Here is a 27486-nt window from a genome sequence, read left to right as displayed (position 1 = left end):
CTTCACATCAATCACAGCTTGCCAGGTGACACAACCTACATCAGCCCAGTCTAGAATGCATTCTTTCTAAGTTAGTCATCCCATCAATTAGGAGAATAATAAATCCCCCATAGTTTGTTTTGGTACCCAGTGCCTGAAAAATTATCTACATGTGCTTTTGAGGTATCATAATAAATCTGCGGGAGTCAGATAGGCAAATTGAATGGAGAAATCGAGTGGGAAATTGCGCTCACTTGTCAGTAAACTTGTGGAATGTTTTAGTTCTTATCCAACAAAGACGTGATAAACCCGAATCAGAACGTATATTGTGATGCAACAATCATATTTTATTCAGCGTTCTGTTTCCATGTCCTTGCTCTTTTAGTTTTGACATTGTCTGCCCAGATTTTCATATTTGCCTCCACGATCAACACATCCTTCGAATTGCTCCAGCCTTGGATTTTCTGACTTGTCGGCTTCATCTGCTCATGCTCGAGCAGAGCCAGCCAGTCCAACATGGCTGTACATGTTTCTTATGTAACGTTATACATTTTAATTTTATGTATTCATAATTTCATACCCAAAGCCGCAGTCGAAAGGAGATTCTCCGACTTCAAAAGATGTGCAGACGAAGAATGCAGTAGTAAGTACTTGGCGCTAAACTCACGCGAACTTTCAGGATGCTTCCATCGTTCAATTCACTATCCCCCACCTCATCCCTAGCTAGTTTGACAGGCGTTATCATTGACCGGTTGCCATTTCAAAGGGATGAACTCGGCTAACCTAACTGTCATTAGTAGTAAATACCAATAAATAATAACCTAAGCTTGCTTGGTTGTAGCCGAAGCGAAGCCTCTGCCTGTGTTGGCTACTGCCTGGCTAGTCGCCCAATTCTGGAAGTAGAGCAACGTACGCTAACGTTAGCTCAACTATGCGTTTCTGTACTAACTAACGTTCTATATCGTGGAGCTCCGCCCCATAGGGGAGCTCTGCTCCTATTGGTTTACCCACTGCCCTAAGGCAGCATCAGCCTGAGACAAAATTATGCACACACCTGCAGCCAATAGGAGTACATGTGTCCCTATAAGAGGGGATGCCTCCCCTCAATCAGCCTCCCTTTATCTTCAGCGACTGGACTAGACTGAAGAAGCCAAGAAGAGACGAAGAGAAGACTCAGGACGAGAACGCTGTCGAATTTCCAGTCATCGACGTCGCCCTAAAATGAGCACACCAGGAGATTTTCCACCCCCAAAAGCTCTTTTCATAGCTCAATGCAGATGCTCCTCCATTGCGGCCGGCGACTCCCACGACTTATGTTTCGTGTGTCTAGGGTCCCAGCATGCCAAAGAGGGCATCTGCAGTCCCCCTAACTGCGCCTCCTGCGCCCTCCTTTCTACAAAGGAGAGGAAGCAGCGTTGGGCATTTTTTAGGGAGGATATCCCCCTAGAGGACGTGTTGTCGATACTCTGCTTCAGAGGCGTCATCCGACAGCGCAGACTCAGGGGATGACATTCCTATGGAACAGTCAGACCCCGTCCCTCATACATTCAAGCCTCCCTTTCCTTTGGTTAGCGAGAGGGCTTGTAGTTCCTATGGTGATGACGACACGGGCTCTGAGAAATCAGAAGCCCTGTCCTTCACCGCAGCGTCTCTGAGAACAGACTTTCCGGGTCTCATTGAGAGAGCTGCTAGATGGCTGGAAATACCGCTGCCCCCTATTCCCTCCGCACCGGAGGTTGACTTAAATGGAGGGCGGCCCCTATTCCAGGCCAAGAAGAGCGGCAGAGCCATTAGCTCCTGCCATGCCTTCATTGGCAAAATACGTCGAGGGCTCATGGGAGGCACCTTTAGCGGCGCGTTCGCCGGCTAAAACGTACCTCCCATTCACTAGAGTGGAGGGAAGGTTCCAGGGCCAAGCTAAGGGAATCCCCAGGTTAGAGAGCGCCATGGCGGCGTATCTCGTACCGGGTTCGAGTCCCTGGCCCTCTTCCAGGAAAGCCACGTTGCCATCTCAGAAGGACCGTCTCACAGCACAGCTGTTAGAGAAGTCCTTCAATTTGGGAGCCCAAGCTGTAGCAGCAGCTAACAACATTGCCCTCTTGGCAGCCGCTCTGTCCCGTTTAACCACGGGTAAGACAGCGCTGAAGCCAGAGGAGGTGGAGGAGGCGTCTAGAATTTCTGGCGCCATCCTACACCTAACACAGGCATCGGCCGTCTGCTCGGGGAGGTCCATGGCCACCTCGGTGGTCGCGGAGCGACACCTCTGGTTGTCACTGAAAACCATGAACGAAGCAGACAGAACATCCCGGTCGAACGCCCCCCTCTCTGACGACGGGCTCTTTGGAGTCACCGTCAAAGAGGCGACTGAGAGGTTTTCCAAGCTGGACGAGGAAAAGAAGCAGCTGGCCAGATACCTGCCACTGGCAGGGAGGTTAGGCCCTGCACCGTCTCGTAAACCATCCACTTCCGCCCCCCCAGAGTAGACAAGGATCTACAGCGAGGCGGCGTATCCGGCGCCAGTCGGCGGCCGCAGGAGGCAGGAGAGCGGGCCCAGCCCCCCCAGCAGCCACGGTGGCCCCATTGCAGCCGGCGAGGGAGGTGGTGAGAGCGCCGACCTGGGCCCCTAAGGGAGGCCACAAGAGGAGGCGCACATGACGGGACGCGGGGGAGCGAATGGAGGACACGTCATCCTTGAACGTGACCACTGTTCCCCCCCACCCTTTGGTTGAAGGGATGGGTGATGATGTAAATGCTTTTGTTGATGTGTTGAATAAAGAGTTGGCTCCACCTGACTTGTCAAAAAAGAGCCCCTTTTCCATAATACGTCCGAGAGCGTTCAAATCTCACCCTCTCTCCCTTACCACTCTAAGCGCCGTTCAGCCCACCAAGGGTGCGCTGCTGAACAGGCATTCAGAGTAGGTTCACATAACACTTCAGGTATAAGAAGTGCTTCACATAGCAGACGGCAGTCTCTGTCAGACTCTGACATGATGACGCAGTCGCTATTTGGGGATGGCGCACTATCACAGACTAAGGTCTCTGTTAGTGCGATTCAGACCCATGCGGCGTTCACGGAGGGCCCGATTACCACGGTCACGAAGGTGCCAAGTGCATCGGCGCCCCCACTTCTTTCTGAACGCGCTAATACTCACCACACTGAGTGTAGTTCAGCCCACCAGAGGTGCAGAGCTGAACGCACACAGGAGGTGAAAGGAGGAAAGATACCAAGACGCCGTCAAAGAGACCTCACATTACAGACTCCAAGGAGTACTGTAGTGAGTGTCTCTCATAGCAGGCTGCAGTCTCAGTCAGGAGACATGATGACGCAGCCGCTATTTGGGGATGGCGCACTATCGCAGACCAAGGTCTCGGTTAGTGCGATTCAGACCCATGCTGCGTTCACGGAGGGCCCGATTACCACGGTCACGAAGGTGCCCAGTGTATCGGCGCCCCCACTTCCCTTTGAACGCGCTAATACTCACCACACTGAGCGTGACTCAACCCACCAGAGGTGCAGAGTTGAACACACACAGAAGGTGAAGGTTAAGAAGGTATCAAGGCGCCGCCTTGTGTTACCTCATAGGGACCTCATATTACAGACTCCTATGAGTATTGTAGTGAGGGACTCTAATAGCGAATTGCAGTCACCTACAATGACGCAATCGCTTGCTGAGGATGGTGCCCTGTCGCAGGCTGTGGCCTCGGTCAGTGCAATTCAGACCCGCGCTGCGTTCACGGAGGGCAGGAATACGACGGTTACGGGTTTAACTGACGTCTCTGCCCCCCCTTCTGGTTCAGAACGCACTAATGCTTCCTCTCCCTTTCATGGGAGGCCCGCCTTGGGCTGTTCCACCACCTCAGTGTTGGGGAACAGCGGCGGCAAGGGCCATAGAGGAATACAGGTCCTTCCTACTGAATGTACCACAGCTTCGTGCTCGGCCGCTTTCTCTGTATTGCAGTGGCAGCGAAGCTGCACCCTCTCACGCTGGCTACAACAGACGTTGCAGAAGGGTTATGCTCTCCAATTCCATCGGACCCCACCCCCATTCAGGGGAGTGGTGGAGACGGTGATGAAAAAGTGGCCGCTCTGGTTTCAGAGATTACGGAACTTTTGGCGAAGGAGGCGGTCACAGTGGTTCCCCAGGAGCAAAGGAACAAGGGGCTATATTCACCCTACTTCTTAGTGCCAAAAAAGACAGGGGGAATGAGGCCAATATTGGATTTACGCATTCTCAACGAGAGCGTAACCAAACGGCCCTTTCGAATGCTAACGACAAAACGTCTGCTGGAATGTGTCCAGAAAGGAGACTTTTGTACGAGCATAGACCTAAAGGACGCGTACTTTCATGTGCCGGTACAGCCGCGTCACAGGAAGTTTCTGCGATTCGCCTTTCAAGGGGTGGCGTACGAATACACAAGGATGCCATTCGGGTACGCCCTGGCACCTCGCACGTTTTCCAAGTGTGTGGAGGCGGCATTGGAACCGTTGCGTCGTCAGGGAATACGGGTACTAGCCAACCTAGACGACCTACTGGTTCTCGCCCCCTCAGCAGAGCTGGCGATCACTCACACAACACAGACAGTGATTCATCTCACACGTCTGGGGTTCGCTGTGAATTGGAAAAAGAGCACGCCCTGGCCCAGTCATCAGATTGTCTACCTGGGGATACAGCTAGACACTGTAATGATGAGGGCTCGAATTTCGGACCCCCGAAGGGTAGCCTTGTTGCTAGCCCTGAGGAAGTGTCGTCCGAATCACACGGTGACGGCGCTGTCGATCATGTCACTCTTGGGACTCTTGCACATGCGCAGGATGCAGCGATGGTTCGCCCAACTGAGACTAGACCCTTTGCGTCAACGTCATCGGTTGGTGTTGGTTCCCCTCTCGCTCAGTGCAGATCTGAACTATTGGAGAAACCCGCGCGTTCTCACGCACAGAGTCCCGATAGGCAAAGTGTCCTCTTACATCCCAGTGTTCACAGATGCGTCTCTGACGGGATGGGGAGGGACATGTCAGACCCAAGCGATAGGAGGCGTGTGGCCTCCTTCGAGTCGCCACATCAACCTCTTGGAGTTGGAAACGGTTCGACTGGTTTTGACCCACTTCGCGTCTACCCTTCGGGGTCGCGATGTGCTGGTCTGGTCAGACAACCGGACCACAGTAACCCACATAAATCGCCAAGGAGGAGTCAGGTCTCCTGCTCTCCATCAGGCGGCAGAGGAATTGTGGCTGTGGGCTCACGAGCAGCTTCGCTCGTTGAGAGCAGCACACATTCCGTTCTACTTGAACGTAGGAGCAGACCTCATGTCAAGAGGGGGTCCTCGAGACGACGAGTGGTGTCTGCATCCGGACATTGTTCTCCAAATTTGGGAACAGTTCGGGAGAGCCGAGGTGGATCTATTCGCGTCACGTGTGAACGCGCAATGTCCCCTATGGTTCTCTCTAAGGGAACAGGAAGAACCGCCACTAGGAAGAGACGCCTTTGCGCATCACCCGTGGCCGAGAGTTCTTCTGTATGCATTCCCTCCGCTGTCCTGCATTCTCCCACTGTTAGCCAGGGTGAGATCAGGAGGGAAGTCGCCCAGGGGCTCCTTGGTTTGCGGAGATGAGTCAGATGTTGATTGCGCCACCTTGGCCAATTCCACAGACGGGACGCGTTGTCTCAGGCGGGGGGCACGATAGGGCAGTTGCCCATAATCGGCGATCCACTGAAGGCCTGGCTGCTGAGAGGGACAGGCTAGAGCGCCGTGGGTTATCTGATGCGGTGATCAGGACCATACAGGGTTCATGTGCCAGTTCCACTTCTAAGATGTATGCCAGTAGATGGAACGTGTTTTCACAATGGTGTGTCACACAAGGTGTAGACCCCATGAGCTGTCAGGTTGAGAGTATTCTCTCTTTCCTACAGCTTATGTTTGACAAGCAGCGATCGCCCGCCACCATTAAGGTGTTTGCAGCGGCGATTTCAGCTTGTCATGAGGGGTTTGGCAGAGACAATGTCTTTAGCCACCCTCTAGTGAAACGTTTCCTATTAGGAACGCGGCGGCTTAGGCCAACACCTAGAGCCACGCTTCCTCAGTGGGATTTGGCTTTGGTACTCGAAGCGCTATGTAAGTCGCCGTTTGAGCCATTGAATCAAATACCCCTCAAGATGCTGTCTTTTAAGACAGCGCTGTTGCTCGCTTTGACTACGGCTAAGCGTGTTAGTGATTTGTGTGCTCTTTCGACGAGACCCGACTGCCTGGCCATTAACGGCGATCTGAGCAGAGCGGTGTTACGTCCTAATCCGGCATTTGTGCCGAAGGTTATTAGGAGTTCATATAGATCACAGACCGTGGAGCTGTGGGCTTTTTCTCCTCCTCCTCATAGAGAGAGGAGTGAAGAAAGGCTCCATCGCCTGTGCCCAGTACGCGCCTTGGCGTGTTACGTTGAGCGCACAGCAGCAATTAGGTCATCGCCTCAGCTGTTTGTGTGTCATGGTGCGGCTGCACTAGGTAGACCACTTTCGAAACAGCGTCTGTCTCATTGGCACTGTGAGAGCATTGAGACAGCTTATGAGGCAACGGGGCGACAATTGCCTCAAGGTATCAGAGCTCACTCCACTCGTGGAGTAGCAGCTTCTACTGCCCTTTTCAGAGGAACAGGGGTAGAGGATATATGTAGAGCGGCGTCATGGTCAACACCGGCTCCATTTATCCGTTTCTATCTCTTGGATATGTCTTCTAACTCTTTGGCTCAGTCTGTACTCAGCGTGGCTGAAGGGAGACTTTGAGCTAGGAGGAGAGGAATGCAGGACTGTGGAGACAGGGTCTCTATCAGGTCCGCTTCCGATAGAAGGACATATTTTTGGCATGACTCCTGACTGACAGGTTCAGTACAGTAGAGGGCATGTATTGATCTGCCCACCAGTGATTCACTGGAGTGAGGCGGGATGATGAGGGATAATAGTAGTAACCTGGGTTACGATACTATTAGACCGGTCATGACAATTTGACGGAATGTGACGTCATCTATCTGCTTGTTCAGATTAGTATGAATCATGTTCTGGGATCTGACCACTAATCTCTGGGGTTCCATTGATTGATGGGGCGGCCTACCGTGTACACAATGTAGAGTGACACTTTGTGTCATTCCATTAGTGGTCGGTAGTATTGTAACAGGATATTGAGGTACCATCTATCTGCTAGTACAGATTAGTATGGCCGGTATTCTGGTGATCTGCCCACTAGTCAATGGTGTTGCCATTGGACTAGGTGGGGCGGGTTTTTAACCGATGACGCAGTATATTGTGACACTTGTAGGGTGACAGTGGTTACAGTACTGCGGGAATTGGTTGCAGCCATTGCTAGGCCTGACCTTTTCATTTTGATGGGAAGTGTTGGGCTCGGCAGGGAGTACATTTTGGAGCGCTACGCTCCGCCTTAAACCAATAGGAGCAGAGCTCCCCTATGGGGCGGAGCTCCACGATATAGAACGATTAGTTACCGGAGTGTAACTCCAGTTCTATGAGTGGAGCGGAGCCCCATAGGACTTAAGGTCCTGCCGACCCTATCTAGTCTCGCTGAAGATAAATATCTCGGGAGGCTGATTGAGGGAGGCATCCCCTCTTATAGGGACACCTGTACTCCTACTGGCTGCAGGTGTGTGCATAATTTTGTCTCAGGCTGATGCTGCCTTAGGGCAGTGGGTAAACCAATAGGAGCAGAGCTCCCATATGGGGCTCCGCTCCACTCATAGAACTGGAGTTACACTCCGGTAACTAATCATTAGGAGCTTGCACCATGTAAACAAGTTTTCGGCCTACATATTTTGTTGAAACCAAAGCCACACAAGGGCTCATCGACAATGTTCACAAGTTTGGAGTAGCTAACTAGCTACATAACATAACTTGCCAGTTGATCTGGCAGTCTTCTTAGTTAGCTAGCTAGCTACATTAGCCTACCATACACACAATAGAGATGTGTTAGCTTGATTGTAATCAACTAGCTAACTTACTTACTAAACGGACCATAAAGATATCATACTTCTGTGTTGGCTTAGGAAGCAAATTGCAAGATGGTGTATAGGCATGGTTAGCTATATAGCTAGCTATTGTTGACATAAAAGACTGTCATGTCATTAACCCCTCTGCTTGCAAGTTCTTTTCTTTTTGCATCTACCTTATCAAGATAAAAACAATATTCTATTTAACCTTGATGCTTGGCTTTCTTTTTTGATACTCTGGCTCTGTAAAAAGAGAAGTAGATAACTTTAGAGATGTCTATTCTATTCACGCCCTGATTGTGCATGGGGCACATAGGGTGGACGCCCAGGTCAGTGGCTGGGTCATGGGCCGGAATCTTTGGTAGGGGTTACATCTCCACAACAACTGATCTTTGAAACATTTCTCTCCACAGTGCTCCGGTGCAGGGGGAAAGCTTTCAGCGATTTCACCGGACCAGACTGTCGGTTTCTGTCATTTAAAAAAGGAGAGACTATATATGTCTACTATAAACTCTCAGGCAGACGGACAGATATATGGGCAGGGAGTGTAGGTATAAGTTAATATTTAATTATGTGATAACATTGCAGTCTAGAAGGAATGTTGAAGCATTTTCTGTTTTGTTAACATCATGTTTCGTTCTCTGTTTTTGTTGCAATTTCGTACAATAGGTTGGTAACCGCTTTGGTTACTTCAATAAGGACCAACTTGTAATCAATCACATATACACTGAAAAAGAATTGGAGGTTCCTTCTGAGGTAAATTGATTTAGGCCTATTTCACTACTGCCAATGCATCATCACTTAAACAAGTATCTGGAATGACTGAACTTCTTTCTGAAATGGGTAGTATGACTCAAACAATGTCTTCTTTTTCTTTTCAGGAAACCGACTTTGTTTGCTTTGACACTGGACACGATAAGTTTGACAGTTATGACATTGATTCACTGTTAGGCTCCTCTTTATTGTTAACAGACAAGGAGGAATCTGTGCAAGTAACCACATATACTTTTGACCTAACCAAAAGTGCTGAGAGCACCACAGTGGAAGTGGATAAGCCTACACCTGAAGTGACAATGTCAGAAAATTATGAGATTGATAGGGATGTTCCTGAGGACATTGATAAGGTTGTAGAGGAGGTTCCAGATGAGGTTGTAGAGGAGGTTTCAGATTATGAAGATCTGAGACATTTTGAGCCTTTAGAGTCCTCTCTGCCTCAGCCTGAAACTCTTGACACAAAGGGAGTGGAATCTGACACTGTACTTGAGACCACAGCTGAGAGGATCAAAGATTACCTTCAGAAAGATCAGCAGAGGACAGAGGACTCTGTGCCGGACAGTGTTGTTGAACCAGAGGAAGGTGAGACCAAAGAAACCCCCTCAGAACCTCTATCCAAAGATGATCCTGAGTTAAAGAATGCACCTGATGGTTTTTCAGAAGGCAGACCTATCCCTGAGTTAAAAACGTTTGATGCTGTCACCTCTGATGATGAGGACACTTGGAAGGTGACTCCATATGACGAGGAGGACGAGGAAAGTGACACGTTTGAATATCAGCAGGATGAGGAAAGTGATTATCATCTCAGGGAAACTCCATTGCTGGCTTTTTCTGAAGAACCTTCTAATTTGGAACACAAGAACATTCCGGAATCTGATCAGACAGATGAGGAAGACAGTCTATCAGAGGTACCTCATATACAGAAACAGGACTCCAAGGACAATAACCTGTGGTCTTCATTTGGTGATACAGTTTTTAACATTGTCAGTGGTGGGGAAAGAATAGCTCATGTTGCCGGTTCAGAGGAAGATGACGAGGATGATGACGAAGGTGAAATGACACCAGAGGAGTCTCCCAAAATTGAAGAACCTAAGGAGTCAGAGGAAGCAGAACAGCCACATGAGCTAATCTTTGAGGAACCTGCAGACTCTAATTTCAGTGAGGATGCTGTCAAAGTACCTGATGAGGATTCCCAGACGTTGCAGTTTGAGGATGAATCTGAAGAAGGTGACATTGAACCTTCAACACCTCCTGCTGATGAGGCAAGTCCCTTTGAACACACTAAGGAGGCTTTAGCAGAGAACCTTACAGTAGATGACAGCCCAGTCCCTAAACAGCTCTCAAAGACAGACATGCTCTCAGACTTTGATATTAAAATTAACGAATCAGAGCAGAAACAAGCTGTCGAAGAGTCACAAGTAGATAATACATTGAAACAGGGTGGTACAGAGCTTTTCAGACGATTTCGAGAACCATGCCAGAAGGTCCCAGATCTAAGTAAAAAAACAATGGTGAAAGAGAGCCATCAAGAACTCCTCATAGAGGAGGAGGATTCAATACACCTAGAGGGGGAAGAGATTGAGGAAGAGTTGCTGGAGGATGAAAATGCATCATTGTGTTCATCCAAAACTGAGCACAGTGATGAAAAGGACAAAGACAGTCTATCTGAATTTGGGTCAGAGCAACCCAATAATGATACACAAACCGATGTTGTATCCAGTGATGTGTTGGATGTGGTCCAACACGACGAGGCAATTGACATAGAACCTAAGGTGCATGAGACTGAAAAGGATGCTGAAAGCCACACACCCTCACTTGAAGAGAAGGTTCCGGATCCCTTCCCAAGCCAAGAGCCGAAATACAGTGACGATGTGTTGAGGCTGACACTATTGCGAAACCACTTTAAGGAGGAGGATATGGAGCGCTTCCAAAAGATTCTGGGTCTTCAGAACCTCTTTAGGGTGGAGTTCCTGTTCTCTGACCTGGAGCAGGAGCTGAAGGCTGCCCGGCTGTCCCAGACAAACACCAGTGAGGACATTGAAAAGGCGCTGGAGGCCAATTTGGAAGCCTCTGAAACACCAATCCTGGATGAGATTGAGAGGATGCTGGATGCCCAGGAGAACACTGACCTGCAGCAGGAGGCTGGTGAATTTATTGAGGAAGCTGCCATCTTGGACGACTTCCAGGAGTTGGTGTTCACCCTGCGTCAGAAGTACTCAAACGCCAGAAACAGTGCTCCCTTGGCAGTTGGCAGTCAACTACACCCGGACACAGGTAATATTGCTTTTTTTAAATCCGTTTAAGTTCATGTCAGAGTACAGGAGAATTATAACCTTTTGTTAAATGCATATTTGGAAAGTGTCATACATTGCTAATGACATGATAATAATGCCTGGAGATTTGGTTTGCATAATAAGCTGTATTTATGAAATGCCCAAGAAGTACATCAAAGTAAATAGTAGTCTGTTGACAGAACAAATACACATCCTGACAATGCCAGTGAGATTGCAATGCATGAAAATGTACTCACTGTTTGAACCTCTGAATGTTTCAAAAGATGGGGAAATGTCTGATGCGGAGGAAGAGAAGACATTCCTGACAAAATGTATTCATGACAAAAATAATTGTCTAAACATTAACAACATTCGGAGAGTGCGACCCTGCCTTACACAGGAAGCGGCGCAGGTCCTGGTCCAGGCACTTGTCATCTCCCGTCTGGACTACTGCAACTCGCTGTTGGCTGGGCTCCCTGCCTGTGCCATTAAACCCCTACAACTCATCCAGAATGCCGCAGCCCGTCTGGTGTTCAACCTTCCCAAGTTCTCTCACGTCACCCCCCTCCTCCGCACACTCCACTGGCTTCCAATTGAAGCTCGCATCCGCTACAAGACCATGGTGCTTGCCTTTGGAGCAGTGAGGGGAACGGCACCCCTGTACCTTCAGGCTCTGATCAGTCCCTACACCCAAACGAGGACATTGCGTTCATCCACCTCTGGCCTGCTGGCTCCCCTTCCTCTGCGGAAGCACAGCTCCCCCTCAGCCCAGTCAAAACTGTTCGCTGCTCTGGCACCCCAATGGTGGAACAAGCTCCCTCACGACGCCAGGACAGCGGAGTCACTCACCACCTTCCGGAGACATTTGAAACCCCACCTCTTTAAGGAATACCTGGGATAGGCTAAAGTATTCCTTCTAACCCCCCCCCCCCCCCCCCAAATTGTAAAGTGGTTATCCCACTGGCTATAGGGTGAACGCACCAATTTGTGAGTCGCTCTGGCTAAGAGCGTCTGCTAAATGACGTTAATGTGCCCTTGAGCAAGGCACTTAACCCTAATTGCTCCTGTAAGTCGCTCTGGTTAAGAGCGTCTGCTAAATGACTAAAATGTAAAATGTAAATGATATTTGTTCCTATTTAAGTGGTATTTGCATTAAATGTGCGGTTCAAAACATGGTCCAAGGTCAAATAGGGCGGCAGGTAGCTTAGTGGTTAAGAGTGTTGTGCCAGTAACCGAAAGGTCGCTGGTTCTAATCCCCGAGCCGACTAGGTGAAAAATCTGTCGATATGCCCTTGAGCAAGGCACTTAACCCTAATTGCTCCTGTAAGTCGCTCTGGATAAGAGCGTCTGCTAAATGACTAAAAAAATTAAAATAAAAAATGCCTGCAATACACTGTATTCTTCTTCTTCTTCTTCTTCTGTGGGCTTTATGGTGGACTACAACCTAAAAAGGTGTATTGCCGCCACCAACTGGATGGGTTGAAACCAAAACAAGGTAAAAATAAAATCCATACGTGATAGGGAAACTAACTTAATCCACCCAAATAAAAATAGTACATTGACAAAACAAAACTCCTATTTCTTCCTTCTTTCAATTCTCCATATCTCCCTTCTCAGGCTCTAGGGCCTGAGACGGTGGTACGGCTTGTGACAATATTCCATGTAACTCCTTCGTCGAGAAATCTTTCAGCCCCAGGAACCTCTCCGCCGCTTCCACAATGATTTCTATCTTCCTGGACCTTCTCTCCACCTTGGCAGTGCCATTTATCACCATAGCTATAAAGGCCACAAAGTTCACCTTCTTTAACCTTTAAAATGTCAGGATCCTGCTGGTGAAAGGCAACCCCTGCAGCCTGCAGTGAAGGCCTTTCCATTTTACATTTAAATTTTTGTCATTTAGCAGACACTCTTATCCAGAGCGACTTACAGTTAGTGGACTTCAAGTGCACCATTCAAACCCTCAACCCTTTTACCAGCTGCTGCATATAATACGCTCTGGATAGCCCTGACTTTGGCTTGCAGGGATTTGTAGTCTTGCATGATGTCTACTTTGATGCTAATTAGCATTTTTCGAATCTGAGAGTAAATAGAGCCGAATATATTGATAAAAGTCACCTTGTCCAAGAGCGATTTAAATGGTTATCAAAACGTCATGCCAGGGTAAGCCTACACGAAACACAGCCCTTATTTTAAGTGTTTCTAAAATTCCCTATAGGAAAAATGAATGGTGGAAAAACGATTGGAACCATTTCCCTGTTTGACCGCTAGGTTTTATGGGTATTATGACACCTCCACTGTGGGGCTCTATAGCAGGGGTAGGCAACTCTGTTCCTGGAGTGCAGCAGGTTCTGCAGGATTTTTGACCAACTGAGCTAATTGATCAGTTCAGTGATTGCCTAAATTCAACACACCTGCTGTTCCAGGTTGGTTCAATCCAAAATATGAAGTGTCTGCGGCACTCCTGGACCAGGGTTGCCTAGCCCTGCACTATAGGCCTATAAATTACATATTGGTTTATAGAGAGAACTATTCTAGGTGCCGGAATAAAGTGGGGTTGGGATTACTCAATAGGGTCTTCATTTTAATTTGACTTTATAACAAGTGGGCTTCGTGTTCGAGCCTATTTCTTCCTATTTAAGAAATAAAAGGTAGGCCTACCTGTTTGATGGACGAAATTATAGACTATACTATAATAACATATATATAATAATGATTTAACAACAATATAAGGGAATAAAATAGAATAGAATAAATTAGGGAAGGGAGTTGGTCGCAGAGGTCTGGTATTGGTGGAAGGACTGGTAAAGGGTGGACCTAGTGCTATAGTAGGAGTTGACTGTACTGATAGTGACGCTGTTGTCTATGGTGATAAGAGTTAACTGTGGAGTCGACCTTACTGATAAATGCATAGATCAGAATAATTTGACAAAACAGATGAATGAAAATAAGGCTGTTGAACCACCAAATCTGAAACATAAATTGTATGGGGTGGCAGGGATGTAGATAATTTTAAACAATAAAGGCAATACTTGGGGAGATATTGACCCTGAATATGGAATGGACCAGCACAGTTGGCCAACATCACTTTTATGGGTTGTAAGAATAGGCAGAAAGAGGTTAATGTCTTTGGTATTGGCCTGTAATTAGTTGCAATGCTTTTTTGTCATTTCATTTGCAATGGCATGTGACTTGGATCATTACCATCATTGATGGTCCTCCCAAATATGTTCACTACCGGGCTTCCCTGGACCTTGATAGTAGAGTGGCTACTATTTTGAGAACAGAAAAAATTAAATAAGGATAGCCAACCCTTAGCGTCGTCCCTCAACTAGGCATTTATATTAACATTTATTTGATCAATTTTGACTTACTTTTAAAGGTTAATATAAATGTAGTTGAGGGACGATAGCCTACCCTGAGACTGTGAGAGTCATATCCTCTCTATATTTGCTTAGTTTGTTTTGGTACCCAGTGCTTGAAAAATAATCTACATGTGCTTTTGAGGTATCATAATAAATCTGCGGGAGTCAGATAGGCAAATTGAATGGAGAAATCGAGTGGGAAATTGCGCTCACTTGTCAGTAAACTTGTGGAATGTTTTAGTTCTATCCAACAAAGACGTGATAAACCCGAATCAGAATGTATATTGTGATGCAATAATCATATTTTATTCAGCGTTCTGGTTCCATGTCCTTGCTCTTTTAGTTTTAGTTTTGACATTGTCAGCCCATTGACTTATATCCACTGTAGTGGACATTTGAGTTTCATCCCTCTTCTTGGAATCTTTTGTGCAAGTCTCTTAATTCCTGATGTACTGTACAGAGGACATCCTGGGCTTTTCAGTGATATGTCATTTGATTGGCTGGGAGGCCGGGAACCGCCTCTATCTTTCCTTTCAAAATGGACGGCATAGGAACAAGCACATTTTATGGAAAGATGAGAGGTAAGTCAAATATTGTTTGTCTATGGTTTTGTTACTATGATAATCATATATTTTCTTGTTCATGAAGGTGTTAGGAGTCATATATTTAGTTCTGATAGCAACTAAATTATGTATCTTTTGAAAGATTTGCCATTTTATGAATGTCAATTATAGTGGACATCAGGACTATCTTCATGTAAATAATGACTCCACATTGTCGTAGGAAACAGAACTGAAGCAGAAAGAATTCTTTACCCAATAGATTCAGATTTGGAGTTGTCAGATGATGAGAGAGATGAGGATAAGTTTCAACCAGTGATACAAAACGGTGATGAAGAAGAGGAAGACAATGCAGAAGGCTCAGTTGAAGGGACAGATGCAGACACAGACACAGATACAGACAGGGATGAACAGGAAACTCGTCGCCCTCTGTGGGCCAGGAGTAACATGTATGTTTGATGCAGTTCCACAATTTTAAATTCAGCTGCATTGAGTATTTAAACTGTTATTACTTATCATTTATTATTCTTTTTTCCTTCATATCAGATTTGCACCTGTGTTACCTGGGCTTCCTGTGTGTCAAGATGACCCTACAACACGTGCAGACTGGAGTCCAATTGAATACTTTTCACAGTACATTGACAACAAGGTCTTTGAAGATTTGGCAACATACACAAATCAAAGAGAGCTGCAAATCAAAGGAGTGTGCATGAACACCACGCCACAAGAAATAAAAATCTTCTTGGGCATTTCAGTCCACATGGCCTGCCTTGGCTATCCCAGAATTAAAATGTTTTGGGCCAACAAAACTAAAGTGCCAGTCATAAGTAGCAAAATGACTAGGGATAGATTCTTCAGGATAAGAAATTCCCTCAAGATTGTCAATGACCTGGCTGTAACAGAGGAAACAAAGAAGGCAGATATTCTTTGGAAAGTCAGGCCAATACTCGATCGTGTGCGCCAAGGCTGTCTCAGCCTTGCAAAGCCAGAAAGGGTCTGCATTGATGAGCAAATCATCCCATTCACAGGCCGTTGTCCAGTCAGGCAATATGTTCCCGGCAAGCCAAACCCTACTGGCCTAAAGGTCTTTGTCCTTGCATCCCCAAATGGTCTGATGCTTGATTTTGAAGTCTACCAAGGGAAGAATACCTTTACAGTCCAAAGGTTAGGAGTTGGAGCTGCAGCAGTTCTACGCATGGTTGAATCTGTTCCAACAGGAAGCCACATATTCTTTGACAGGTACTTCACAACCATAGATCTATTGGATGCATTGCTGGCAAAGGGCCTTCCTGCAACTGGAACTATAATGAAGAACCGTGTCCCAAAGCTGTGCCAGCTGCCAGTAGACAAACAGTTGAAAAAAGAGGGGAGAGGAACATCAGTGTCAGTGGCCAGAAAGAGTCCTGAGCTGGCCATCACAAAATGGTTCGACAACAAACCAGTGCTCATGGCATCCACTGTACATGGGAAAGACCCAGAAGACATCTGTACCAGATGGTCCCAGAAAGAAAAGCACCTGGTCCAGGTTAAAAGACCAGCAGTAATTAAGCAGTATAATGATAACATGGGTGGCGTAGATCTTTGTGATCGCATGCTTAGCTTCTATCGTATGTCAAGCAGGACCAAGAAGTGGACATCGCGCGTGATCAGTCACTTCTTTGATGTTGCCATCACCAACTCCTGGATACAATACCAGTCTGACAGCAAAGCTCTGCACAGACCATCCAAGAACACACATCAGTAAATGGACTTCAAACTACTCCTAGCTGAGGAGCTGTTGGAGAGTCCGGAACTGGAAAACAGCTGTGAAGAGAGTGAGGATGAGTATGAGCCACCATCTAAAATGAGGATCCCACAACCAGAGCCATCTGTGCGCAGACTAGGAGTCATGCACATGCCTGAGATGATGGATACCAAGCATGCAGAAAGATGCAGAAATAAGGGCTGCAAGAGCAAGACGTACATGAGATGTACCAAATGCAAGATGTTCCTCTGCATTACCAAAAAGAGAAATTGCTTCCAGGACTTTCACCACTAACAAAGAAAATACTAAGAACAAAATGAAGAGTGAAGGAAAAAGCTAGATTGGATTCAGTTTGACAGAAGGAAAAAATCCAAAATAAATCTGTTACACATTAGTTATATGTTCATTGTTCAAATAACACTGAAAGGATTCAAGGGGCCCAATCAAAGGATATGGACATAACAAAGTGTTAAGCTTTAATAGTAAAGCTATCCTTGCGAAATGTAAGGAAAAGGATTCAAGAATGATTAATGTGTATTGTATAATCAAAATGTCTGTATTCTTGGATAATAATCAATCTACAGCCCAAAATGTATGTATTCTTAGTTCATAAAAACTCTGTAATCTGTAAGAACTCTGTAAAAATTTGTATCTACCAAATGTGTCTCTTTTCGTACTCAAATGATCCTGTTGTCCACTACAGTGGACATGCTGTAAAATTAAAATTAAAATGTAGAAATTGTAGGATGCTTTTTTTAACCCTAAACAGTTATTGAATCACAAAAAATATGATTAGGAAAAACAATATTTTCCTTGGTTCTCAGGAGGATATTTTCATATTTGCCTCCACGATCAACACATCCTTCGAATTGCTCCAGCCTTGGATTTTCTGACTTGTCGGCTTCATCTGCTCATGCTCGAGCAGAACCAGCCAGCCCAACATGGCTGTACATGTTTCTTATGTAACGTTATACATTTTAATTTCATGTATTCATAATTTCATACCCAAAGCCGCAGTCGAAAGGAGATTCTCCGACTTCAAAAGATGTGCAGACGAAGAATGCAGTAGTAAGTACTTGGCGCTAAACTCACGCGAACTTTCAGGATGCTTCCATCGTTCAATTCACTATCCCCCACCTCATCCCTAGCTAGTTTGACAGGCGTTATCATTGACCGGTTGCCATTTCAAAGGGATGAACTCGGCTAACCTAACTGTCGTTAGTAGTAAATACCAATAAATAATAACCTAAGCTTGCTTGGTTGTAGCCGAAGCGAACCCTCTGCCTGTGTTGGCTACTGCCTGGCTAGTCGCCCAATTCTGGAAGTAGAGCAACGTACGCTAACGTTAGCTCAACTATGTGTTTCTGTACTAACTAACGTTTTTTCTGTACTAACTAACGAGATTTGGTTTGCATAATAAGCTGTATTTATGAAATGCCCAAGAAGTACAACAAAGTAAATAGTAGTCTGTTGACAGAACAAATACACATCCTGACAATGCCAGTGAGATTGCAATGCATGAAAATGTACTCACTGTTTGAACCTCTGAATGTTTCAAAAGATGGGGAAATGTCTGATGCAGAGGAAGAGAAGACATTCCTGCACTCTGTGGAGGACACAGACAAGGATAACCTCACTGTGACAGAGACGGGTGAAGAGACTAACACACCTGAGAAGCCTGCCCATGATGAAGGTCACAAGAGACCAGATATGGACATTGAGGAGGATGGCAGGTACTTTAACAGAAACAAAGACAATCAGCTGAGCTCTAAAACTCCAGAAGAAATCCAGAGGGGCCCTCAAACTATTTTGGAAAACATCTTGGACATGGGACTTAGTGTAGACATGGATCACCCTCCCTCAGGTAGGTGTTCATTAAACTTTCCCTACTTTTGAGATTGTGGTGAGATGTAAACTGTGTATGCATTAACCTAATTTGCTTGTGCTGTATTTCCAGGATCTCTGGAGTCACCTGTCACTGATTTCCATGAAGAGGAGCAGAGTGGTTCATCATTCGTATCAGTGCTAATTTTATCTGGTAGTCTCGTCACCCTGTTTTATGAGTACCTTGGAATATATGGTGTTATGGTAAGTTACTTCATGTATTTCTCTCTTATGAATGGTCTTGCCTTCCTATTGTAATTGACTAACTGCCTGCATTTAGTGCTTAGGACTCAAGGATTCATACTTATTTTATGTAGCCTAATTATTGCTGGGACAATGCATGTATTTGTTTTGTTTTTTCAGGGGGGCTTTTTGCTTAAAATTCAACATATTTTGGGTTCTACAGAGGTGCGTTCAGTTGAACGTTTGCTACGTTGCGGAACTGTTTGTACTAAACGACACTTTCCACAAAACGTTATTGTATGTTCTTGAACAGACAGGTACGTTTGCTCCAGTTTGATGAGTGTGAAGAGGTGTGGCTTGAAGCAATGATGCCGCATTCAAAGCTACTGAGAACTCGTGCCGCGTTCAAAACAACTGGGAAGTCGTAACTGGGAACTCGGAAAAATCAGACTTCAGTGCGTTCAAAACAACTGGGAAATCGAAAGAAAAAAAAAACAAGCTCCGACTGGGAAAAATCGATTTGAACGGTCATCCAACTCGGAATTCCAAGTTGGGAGCTCGAGCCTCTTTCTAGAGCTTCGACTTTCCGACCTGAAAATCACTGATGGTATGATTCGACCCAGTTGTCTTGAAAGCATCATGAGTGTGGTATTTAAAGGGCAGTGGCCATGCTGACAGCGTTCCCCAACCCAACCCTTCCCCGTTTGTCAACTGGTCGTTGAGTACGGCACCGTTTCCGTTCAATTAAAAGTTCCAGAACGTCAAAACATACTGAATGCAGCCCGGGTTCATTGATCCGTCCCCCTTTTTTTGTTGACGTGTTCTAGTGAAGTGTAGGCTGAAGTTCAGTGTCCACAGCCGGTATTTGGCTTATTAAATGGGGTATAAATGACACCGTCGCTCGTGTTATACGGCTTTGTCAATTTGGCGTAGAAAGTAATCGCGTTCAAAACTCTAAAAGGAGGCTAGTAGACAGGTTGCTGGAGAAGCAGAGCCAGCATTGGCAAGCTAACGTTAGCTAACTAGCAAGTTTATTAGGTAGTGTGAGAGATTTATTATTTTTATAATTGATGGGATGACTAACTTAGAAAGAATGCATTCTAGACTGGGCTAATGTAGGTTGTGTCACCTGGCAAGCTGTGATTGATGTGAAGAGCTGTTTTAGGAGTTAAGATAAGATAATAATTTGTGTCTCCAAATACTAGACAATACTGGTTCTTTGTGATCTGTGAACATTCCTTGGACGTAGGAATGGTGTCTAGGGGAGCTGGCTCTTCTCACCAGGACAGGTTGTTATGATAAGGACTTATGCCTGGCAACAGGGGTGCGTCAACGGATAGGCTGAGTAAGTCTAAACCACGCTCAAGTCTCTACTCTGATTGGCCAGCAGAGAGGTGGGAAACTCTCTCTCTGTCAGAGTATTTGAGGAAGAACATGTAAACAATGGATTTAGTTCTGTCTGCCCTGCGAGGTATTTCAGTGAGCCCGTATACGAACCAACATACTTATCATACATACATTTTGCATATAATAAATTTAGCTTGGATTGAAGATCTCTTGATTCTTATTCCAATACCAGATTTGAATTACGCAATTTCTAACAGTAGCTAGCAAGATAGGGACATATTGTCCTCTCCTGGGTAGTCACGATAACCACGATGAAGGATCCTCTCGAGTAGTCGACTACGTTGATCAGTTGGTGAAACAAGGATTTTCGGATTTCCGCAAGCGAGCTGCATTGTACGTCACTAGCCAAGCTAACCTGCTAGCCTAGTTAACATCAGATAGCCAGCTCAGCTGTCAAACTAACGTACGGTAGCGTCGCGATGGATTCGGAAGAAACAACCCCTTTACCCACGTTGCCTTAGTTTGTTTTGGTACCCAGTGCTTGAAAAATAATCTACATGTGCTTTTGAGGTATCATAATAAATCTGCGGGAGTCAGATAGGCAAATTGAATGGAGAAAACGAGTGGGAAATTGCGCTCACTTGTCAGTAAACTTGTGGAATGTTTTAGTTCTATCCAACAAAGACGTGATAAACCCGAATCAGAATGTATATTGTGATGCAACAATCATATTTTATTCAGCGTTCTGGTTCCATGTCCTTGCTATTTTAGTTTTGACATCGTCTGCCCAGATTTTCATATTTGCCTCCATGATCAACACATCCTTCGAATTGCTCCAGCCTTGGATTTTCTAACGTGTCGGCTTCATCTGCTCATGCTCGAGCAGAACCAGCCAGCCCAACATGGCTGTACATGTTTCTTATGTAACGTTATACATTTTAATTTCATGTATTCATAATTTCATACCCAAAGCCGCAGTCGAAAGGAGATTCTCCAACTTCAAAAGATGTGCAGACGAAGAATGCAGTAGTAAGTACTTGGCGCTAAACTCACGCGAACTTTCAGGATGCTTCCATCGTTCAATTCACTATCCCCCACCTCATCCCTAGCTAGTTTAACAGGCGTTATCATTGACCGGTTGCCATTTCAAAGGGATGAACTCGGCTAACCTAACTGTCGTTGGTAGTAAATACCAATAAATAATAACCTAAGCTTGCTTGGTTGTAGCCGAAGCGAAGCCTCTGCCTGGAAGTAGAGCAACGTACGCTAACGTTAGCTCAACTATGTGTTTCTGTACTAACCAAAGCCACACAAGGGCTCATAGTCAATGTTCACAAGTTTGGAGTAGCTAACTAGCTACATAACATAACTTGCCAGTTGATCTGGCAGTCTTCTTAGTTAGCTAGCTAGCTACATTAGCCTACCATACACACAATAGAGATGTGTTAGCTTGATTGTAATCAACTAGCTAACTTACTTACTAAACGGACCATAAAGATATCATACTTCTGTGTTGGCTTAGGAAGCAAATTGCAAGATGGTGTATAGGCATGGTTAGCTATATAGCTAGCTATTGTTGACATAAAAGACTGTCATGTCATTAACCCTTCTGCTTGCAAGTTCTTTTCTTTTTGCATCTACCTTATCAAGTTAAAAACAATATTCTATTTACCCTTGATGCTTTCCCTTTCCCTTGATACCCTTCATCTGCTCATGCTCGAGCAGAACCAGCCAGCCCAACATGGCTGTACATGTTTCTTATGTAACGTTATACATTTTAATTTTATGTATTCATAATTTCATACCCAAAGCCGCAGTCGAAAGGAGATTCTCCGACTTCAAAAGATGTGCAGACGAAGAATGTAGTAGTAAGTACTTGGGGCTAAACTCACGCGAACTTTCAGGATGCTTCCATCGTTCAATTCACTATCCCCCACCTCATCCCTAGCTAGTTTGACAGGCGTTATCATTGACCGGTTGCCATTTCAAAGGGATGAACTCGGCTAACCTAACTGTCGTTAGTAGTAAATACCAATAAATAATAACCTAAGCTTGCTTGGTTGTAGCCGAAGCGAACCCTCTGCCTGTGTTGGCTACTGCCTGGCTAGTCGCCCAATTCTGGAAGTAGAGCAACGTACGCTAACGTTAGCTCAACTATGTGTTTCTGTACTAACTAACGTTTTTTCTGTACTAACTAACGAGATTTGGTTTGCATAATAAGCTGTATTTATGAAATGCCCAAGAAGTACAACAAAGTAAATAGTAGTCTGTTGACAGAACAAATACACATCCTGACAATGCCAGTGAGATTGCAATGCATGAAAATGAACTCACTGTTTGAACCTCTGAATGTTTCAAAAGATGGGGAAATGTCTGATGCAGAGGAAGAGAAGACATTCCTGCACTCTGTGGAGGACACAGACAAGGATAACCTCACTGTGACAGAGACGGGTGAAGAGACTAACACACCTGAGAAGCCTGCCCATGATGAAGGTCACAAGAGACCAGATATGGACATTGAGGAGGATGGCAGGTACTTTAACAGAAACAAAGACAATCAGCTGAGCTCTAAAACTCCAGAAGAAATCCAGAGGGGCCCTCAAACTATTTTGGAAAACATCTTGGACATGGGACTTAGTGTAGACATGGATCACCCTCCCTCAGGTAGGTGTTCATTAAACTTTCCCTACTTTTGAGATTGTGGTGAGATGTAAACTGTGTATGCATTAACCTAATTTGCTTGTGCTGTATTTCCAGGATCTCTGGAGTCACCTCCTGTCACTGATTTCCATGAAGAGGAGCAGAGTGGTTCATCATTCGTATCAGTGCTAATTTTATCTGGTAGTCTCGTCACCCTGTTTTATGAGTACCTTGGAATATATGGTGTTATGGTAAGTTACTTCATGTATTTCTCTCTTATGAATGGTCTTGCCTTCCTATTGTAATTGACTAACTGCCTGCATTTAGTGCTTAGGACTCAAGGATTCATACTTATTTTATGTAGCCTAATTATAATAATATAATAATAATATAATTATTGCTGGGACAATGCATGTATTTGTTTTGTTTTTTCAGGGGGGCTTTTTGCTTAAAATTCAACATATTTTGGGTTCTACAGAGGTGCGTTCAGTTGAACGTTTGCTACGTTGCGGAACGGTTTGTACTAAACGACACTTTCCACAAAACGTTATTGTATGTTCTTGAACAGACAGGTACGTTTGCTTCAGTTTGATGAGTGTGAAGAGGTGTGGCTTGAAGCAATGATGCCGCGTTCAAAGCTACTGAGAACTCGTGCCGCGTTCAAAACAACTGGGAAGTCGTAACTGGGAACTCGGAAAAATCAGACTTCAGTGCGTTCAAAACAACTGGGAAATCGAAAGAAAAAAAAAAACGAGCTCCGACTGGGAAAAATCGATTTGAACGGTCATCCAACTCGGAATTCCAAGTTGGGAGCTCGAGCCTCTTTCTAGAGCTTCGACTTTCCGACCTGAAAATCACTGATGGTATGATTCGACCCAGTTGTCTTGAAAGCATCATGAGTGTGGTATTTAAAGGGCAGTGGCCATGTTGACAGCGTTCCCCAACCCAACCCTTCCCCGTTTGTCAACTGGTCGTTGAGTACGGCACCGTTTCCGTTCAATTAAAAGTTCCAGAACGTCAAAACATACTGAATGCAGCCCGGGTTCATTGATCCGTCCCCCTTTTTTTGTTGACGTGTTCTAGTGAAGTGTAGGCTGAAGTTCAGTGTCCACAGCCGGTATTTGGCTTATTAAATGGGGTATAAATGACACCGTCGCTCGTGTTATACGGCTTTGTCAATTTGGCGTAGAAAGTAATCGCGTTCAAAACTCTAAAAGGAGGCTAGTAGACAGGTTGCTGGAGAAGCAGAGCCAGCATTGGCAAGTTAACGTTAGCTAACTAGCAAGTTTATTAGGTAGTGTGAGAGATTTATTATTTTTATAATTGATGGGATGACTAACTTAGAAAGAATGCATTCTAGACTGGGCTAATGTAGGTTGTGTCACCTGGCAAGCTGTGATTGATGTGAAGAGCTGTTTTAGGAGTTAAGATCAGATAATAATTTGTGTCTCCAAATACTAGACAATACTGGTTCTTTGTGATCTGTGAACCTTCCTTGGACGTAGGAATGGTGTCTAGGGGAGCTGGCTCTTCTCACCAGGACAGGTTGTTATGATAAGGACTTATGCCTGGCAACAGGGGTGCGTCAACGGATAAGCTGAGTAAGTCTAAACCACGCTCAAGTCTCTACTCTGATTGGCCAGCAGAGAGGTGGGAAACTCTCTCTCTGTCAGAGTATTTGAGGAAGAACATGTAAACAATGGATTTAGTTCTCTGTCTGCCCTGCGAGGTATTTCAGTGAGCCCGTATACGAACCAACATACTTATCATACATACATTTTGCATATAATAAATTTAGCTTGGATTGAAGATCTCTTGATTCTTATTCCAATACCAGATTTGAATTACGCAATTTCTAACAGTAGCTAGCAAGATAGGGACATATTGTCCTCTCCTGGGTAGTCACGATAACCACGATGAAGGATCCTCTCGAGTAGTCGACTACGTTGATCAGTTGGTGAAACAAGGATTTTCGGATTTCCGCAAGCGAGCTGCATTGTACGTCACTAGCCAAGCTAACTTGCTAGCCTAGTTAACATCAGATAGCCAGCTCAGCTGTCAAACTAACGTACGGTAGCGTCGCGATGGATTCGGAAGAAACAACCCCTTTACCCACGTTGCCTTAGTTTGTTTTGGTACCCAGTGCTTGAAAAATAATCTACATGTGCTTTTGAGGTATCATAATAAATCTGCGGGAGTCAGATAGGCAAATTGAATGGAGAAATCGAGTGGGAAATTGCGCTCACTTGTCAGTAAACTTGTGGAATGTTTTAGTTCTATCCAACAAAGACGTGATAAACCCGAATCAGAATGTATATTGTGATGCAATAATGATATTTTATTCAGCGTTCTGGTTCCATGTCCTTGCTCTTTTAGTTTTGACATCGTCTGCCCAGATTTTCATATTTGCCTCCACGATCAACACATCCTTCGAATTGCTCCAGCCTTGGATTTTCTAACGTGTCGGCTTCATCTGCTCATGCTCGAGCAGAACCAGCCAGCCCAACCTGGCTGTACATGTTTCTTATGTAACGTTATACATTTTAATTTCATGTATTCATAATTTCATACCCAAAGCCGCAGTCGAAAGGAGATTCTCCGACTTCAAAAGATGTGCAGACGAAGAATGCAGTAGTAAGTACTTGGCGCTAAACTCACGCGAACTTTCAGGATGCTTCCATCGTTCAATTCACTATCCCCCACCTCATCCCTAGCTAGTTTAACAGGCGTTATCATTGACCGGTTGCCATTTCAAAGGGATGAACTCGGCTAACCTAACTGTCGTTGGTAGTAAATACCAATAAATAATAACCTAAGCTTGCTTGGTTGTAGCCGAAGCGAAGCCTCTGCCTGGAAGTAGAGCAACGTACGCTAACGTTAGCTCAACTATGTGTTTCTGTACTAACCAAAGCCACACAAGGGCTCATAGTCAATGTTCACAAGTTTGGAGTAGCTAACTAGCTACATAACATAACTTGCCAGTTGATCTGGCAGTCTTCTTAGTTAGCTAGCTAGCTACATTAGCCTACCATACACACAATAGAGATGTGTTAGCTTGATTGTAATCAACTAGCTAACTTACTTACTAAACGGACCATAAAGATATCATACTTCTGTGTTGGCTTAGGAAGCAAATTGCAAGATGGTGTATAGGCATGGTTAGCTATATAGCTAGCTATTGTTGACATAAAAGACTGTCATGTCATTAACCCCTCTGCTTGCAAGTTCTTTTCTTTTTGCATCTACCTTATCAAGTTAAAAACAATATTCTATTTACCCTTGATGCTTTCCCTTTCCCTTGATACCCTTCATCTGCTCATGCTCGAGCAGAACCAGCCAGCCCAACATGGCTGTACATGTTTCTTATGTAACGTTATACATTTTAATTTTATGTATTCATAATTTCATACCCAAAGCCGCAGTCGAAAGGAGATTATCCGACTTCAAAAGATGTGCAGACGAAGAATGTAGTAGTAAGTACTTGGCGCTAAACTCACGCGAACTTTCAGGATGCTTCCATCGTTCAATTCACTATCCCCCACCTCATCCCTAGCTAGTTTGACAGGCGTTATCATTGACCGGTTGCCATTTCAAAGGGATGAACTCGGCTAACCTAACTGTCGTTAGTAGTAAATACCAATAAATAATAACCTAAGCTTGCTTGGTTGTAGCCGAAGCGAACCCTCTGCCTGTGTTGGCTACTGCCTGGCTAGTCGCCCAATTCTGGAAGTAGAGCAACGTACGCTAACGTTAGCTCAACTATGTGTTTCTGTACTAACTAACGTTTTTTCTGTACTAACTAACGAGATTTGGTTTGCATAATAAGCTGTATTTATGAAATGCCCAAGAAGTACAACAAAGTAAATAGTAGTCTGTTGACAGAACAAATACACATCCTGACAATGCCAGTGAGATTGCAATGCATGAAAATGTACTCACTGTTTGAACCTCTGAATGTTTCAAAAGATGGGGAAATGTCTGATGCAGAGGAAGAGAAGACATTCCTGCACTCTGTGGAGGACACAGACAAGGATAACCTCACTGTGACAGAGACGGGTGAAGAGACTAACACACCTGAGAAGCCTGCCCATGATGAAGGTCACAAGAGACCAGATATGGACATTGAGGAGGATGGCAGGTACTTTAACAGAAACAAAGACAATCAGCTGAGCTCTAAAACTCCAGAAGAAATCCAGAGGGGCCCTCAAACTATTTTGGAAAACATCTTGGACATGGGACTTAGTGTAGACATGGATCACCCTCCCTCAGGTAGGTGTTCATTAAACTTTCCCTACTTTTGAGATTGTGGTGAGATGTAAACTGTGTATGCATTAACCTAATTTGCTTGTGCTGTATTTCCAGGATCTCTGGAGTCACCTCCTGTCACTGATTTCCATGAAGAGGAGCAGAGTGGTTCATCATTCGTATCAGTGCTAATTTTATCTGGTAGTCTCGTCACCCTGTTTTATGAGTACCTTGGAATATATGGTGTTATGGTAAGTTACTTCATGTATTTCTCTCTTATGAATGGTCTTGCCTTCCTATTGTAATTGACTAACTGCCTGCATTTAGTGCTTAGGACTCAAGGATTCATACTTATTTTATGTAGCCTAATTATTGCTGGGACAATGCATGTATTTGTTTTGTTTTTTCAGGGGGGCTTTTTGCTTAAAATTCAACATATTTTGGGTTCTACAGAGGTGCGTTCAGTTGAACGTTTGCTACGTTGCGGAACGGTTTGTACTAAACGACACTT

General features: G+C 45.0%; 1 protein-coding gene and 1 long non-coding RNA gene across 2 annotated transcripts; both read left to right on the top strand.

Moving 5' to 3' along the window:
- Nucleotides 1–495: 495 nt before the first annotated feature.
- LOC311107175 (uncharacterized protein) lies at nucleotides 496–26866 on the top strand (the record flags this gene model as incomplete). Its single annotated transcript, XM_084149665.1, has 7 exons — nucleotides 496–622; nucleotides 8377–8510; nucleotides 8633–8719; nucleotides 8845–11011; nucleotides 22452–22754; nucleotides 22848–22981; nucleotides 26697–26866. 7 exons carry the CDS (start codon nucleotides 496–498, stop codon nucleotides 26775–26777), a joined length of 3033 nt encoding a protein of 1010 aa, XP_084005791.1. The 3' UTR covers nucleotides 26778–26866.
- Nucleotides 14761–15817, top strand: LOC311106367. The gene is made up of 2 exons (XR_014610318.1): nucleotides 14761–14953; nucleotides 15479–15817. It is a non-coding gene; the product is annotated as an uncharacterized lncRNA (long non-coding RNA).
- Nucleotides 26867–27486: the final 620 nt, after the last annotated feature.

The sequence above is a fragment of the Coregonus lavaretus genome (assembly GCF_964263955.1).
Source record: "Coregonus lavaretus genome assembly, chromosome: 31".
NCBI classification, from domain to species: Eukaryota; Metazoa; Chordata; class Actinopteri; order Salmoniformes; family Salmonidae; genus Coregonus; species Coregonus lavaretus.
This window is presented reverse-complemented; position numbering and strand designations above follow the sequence as displayed.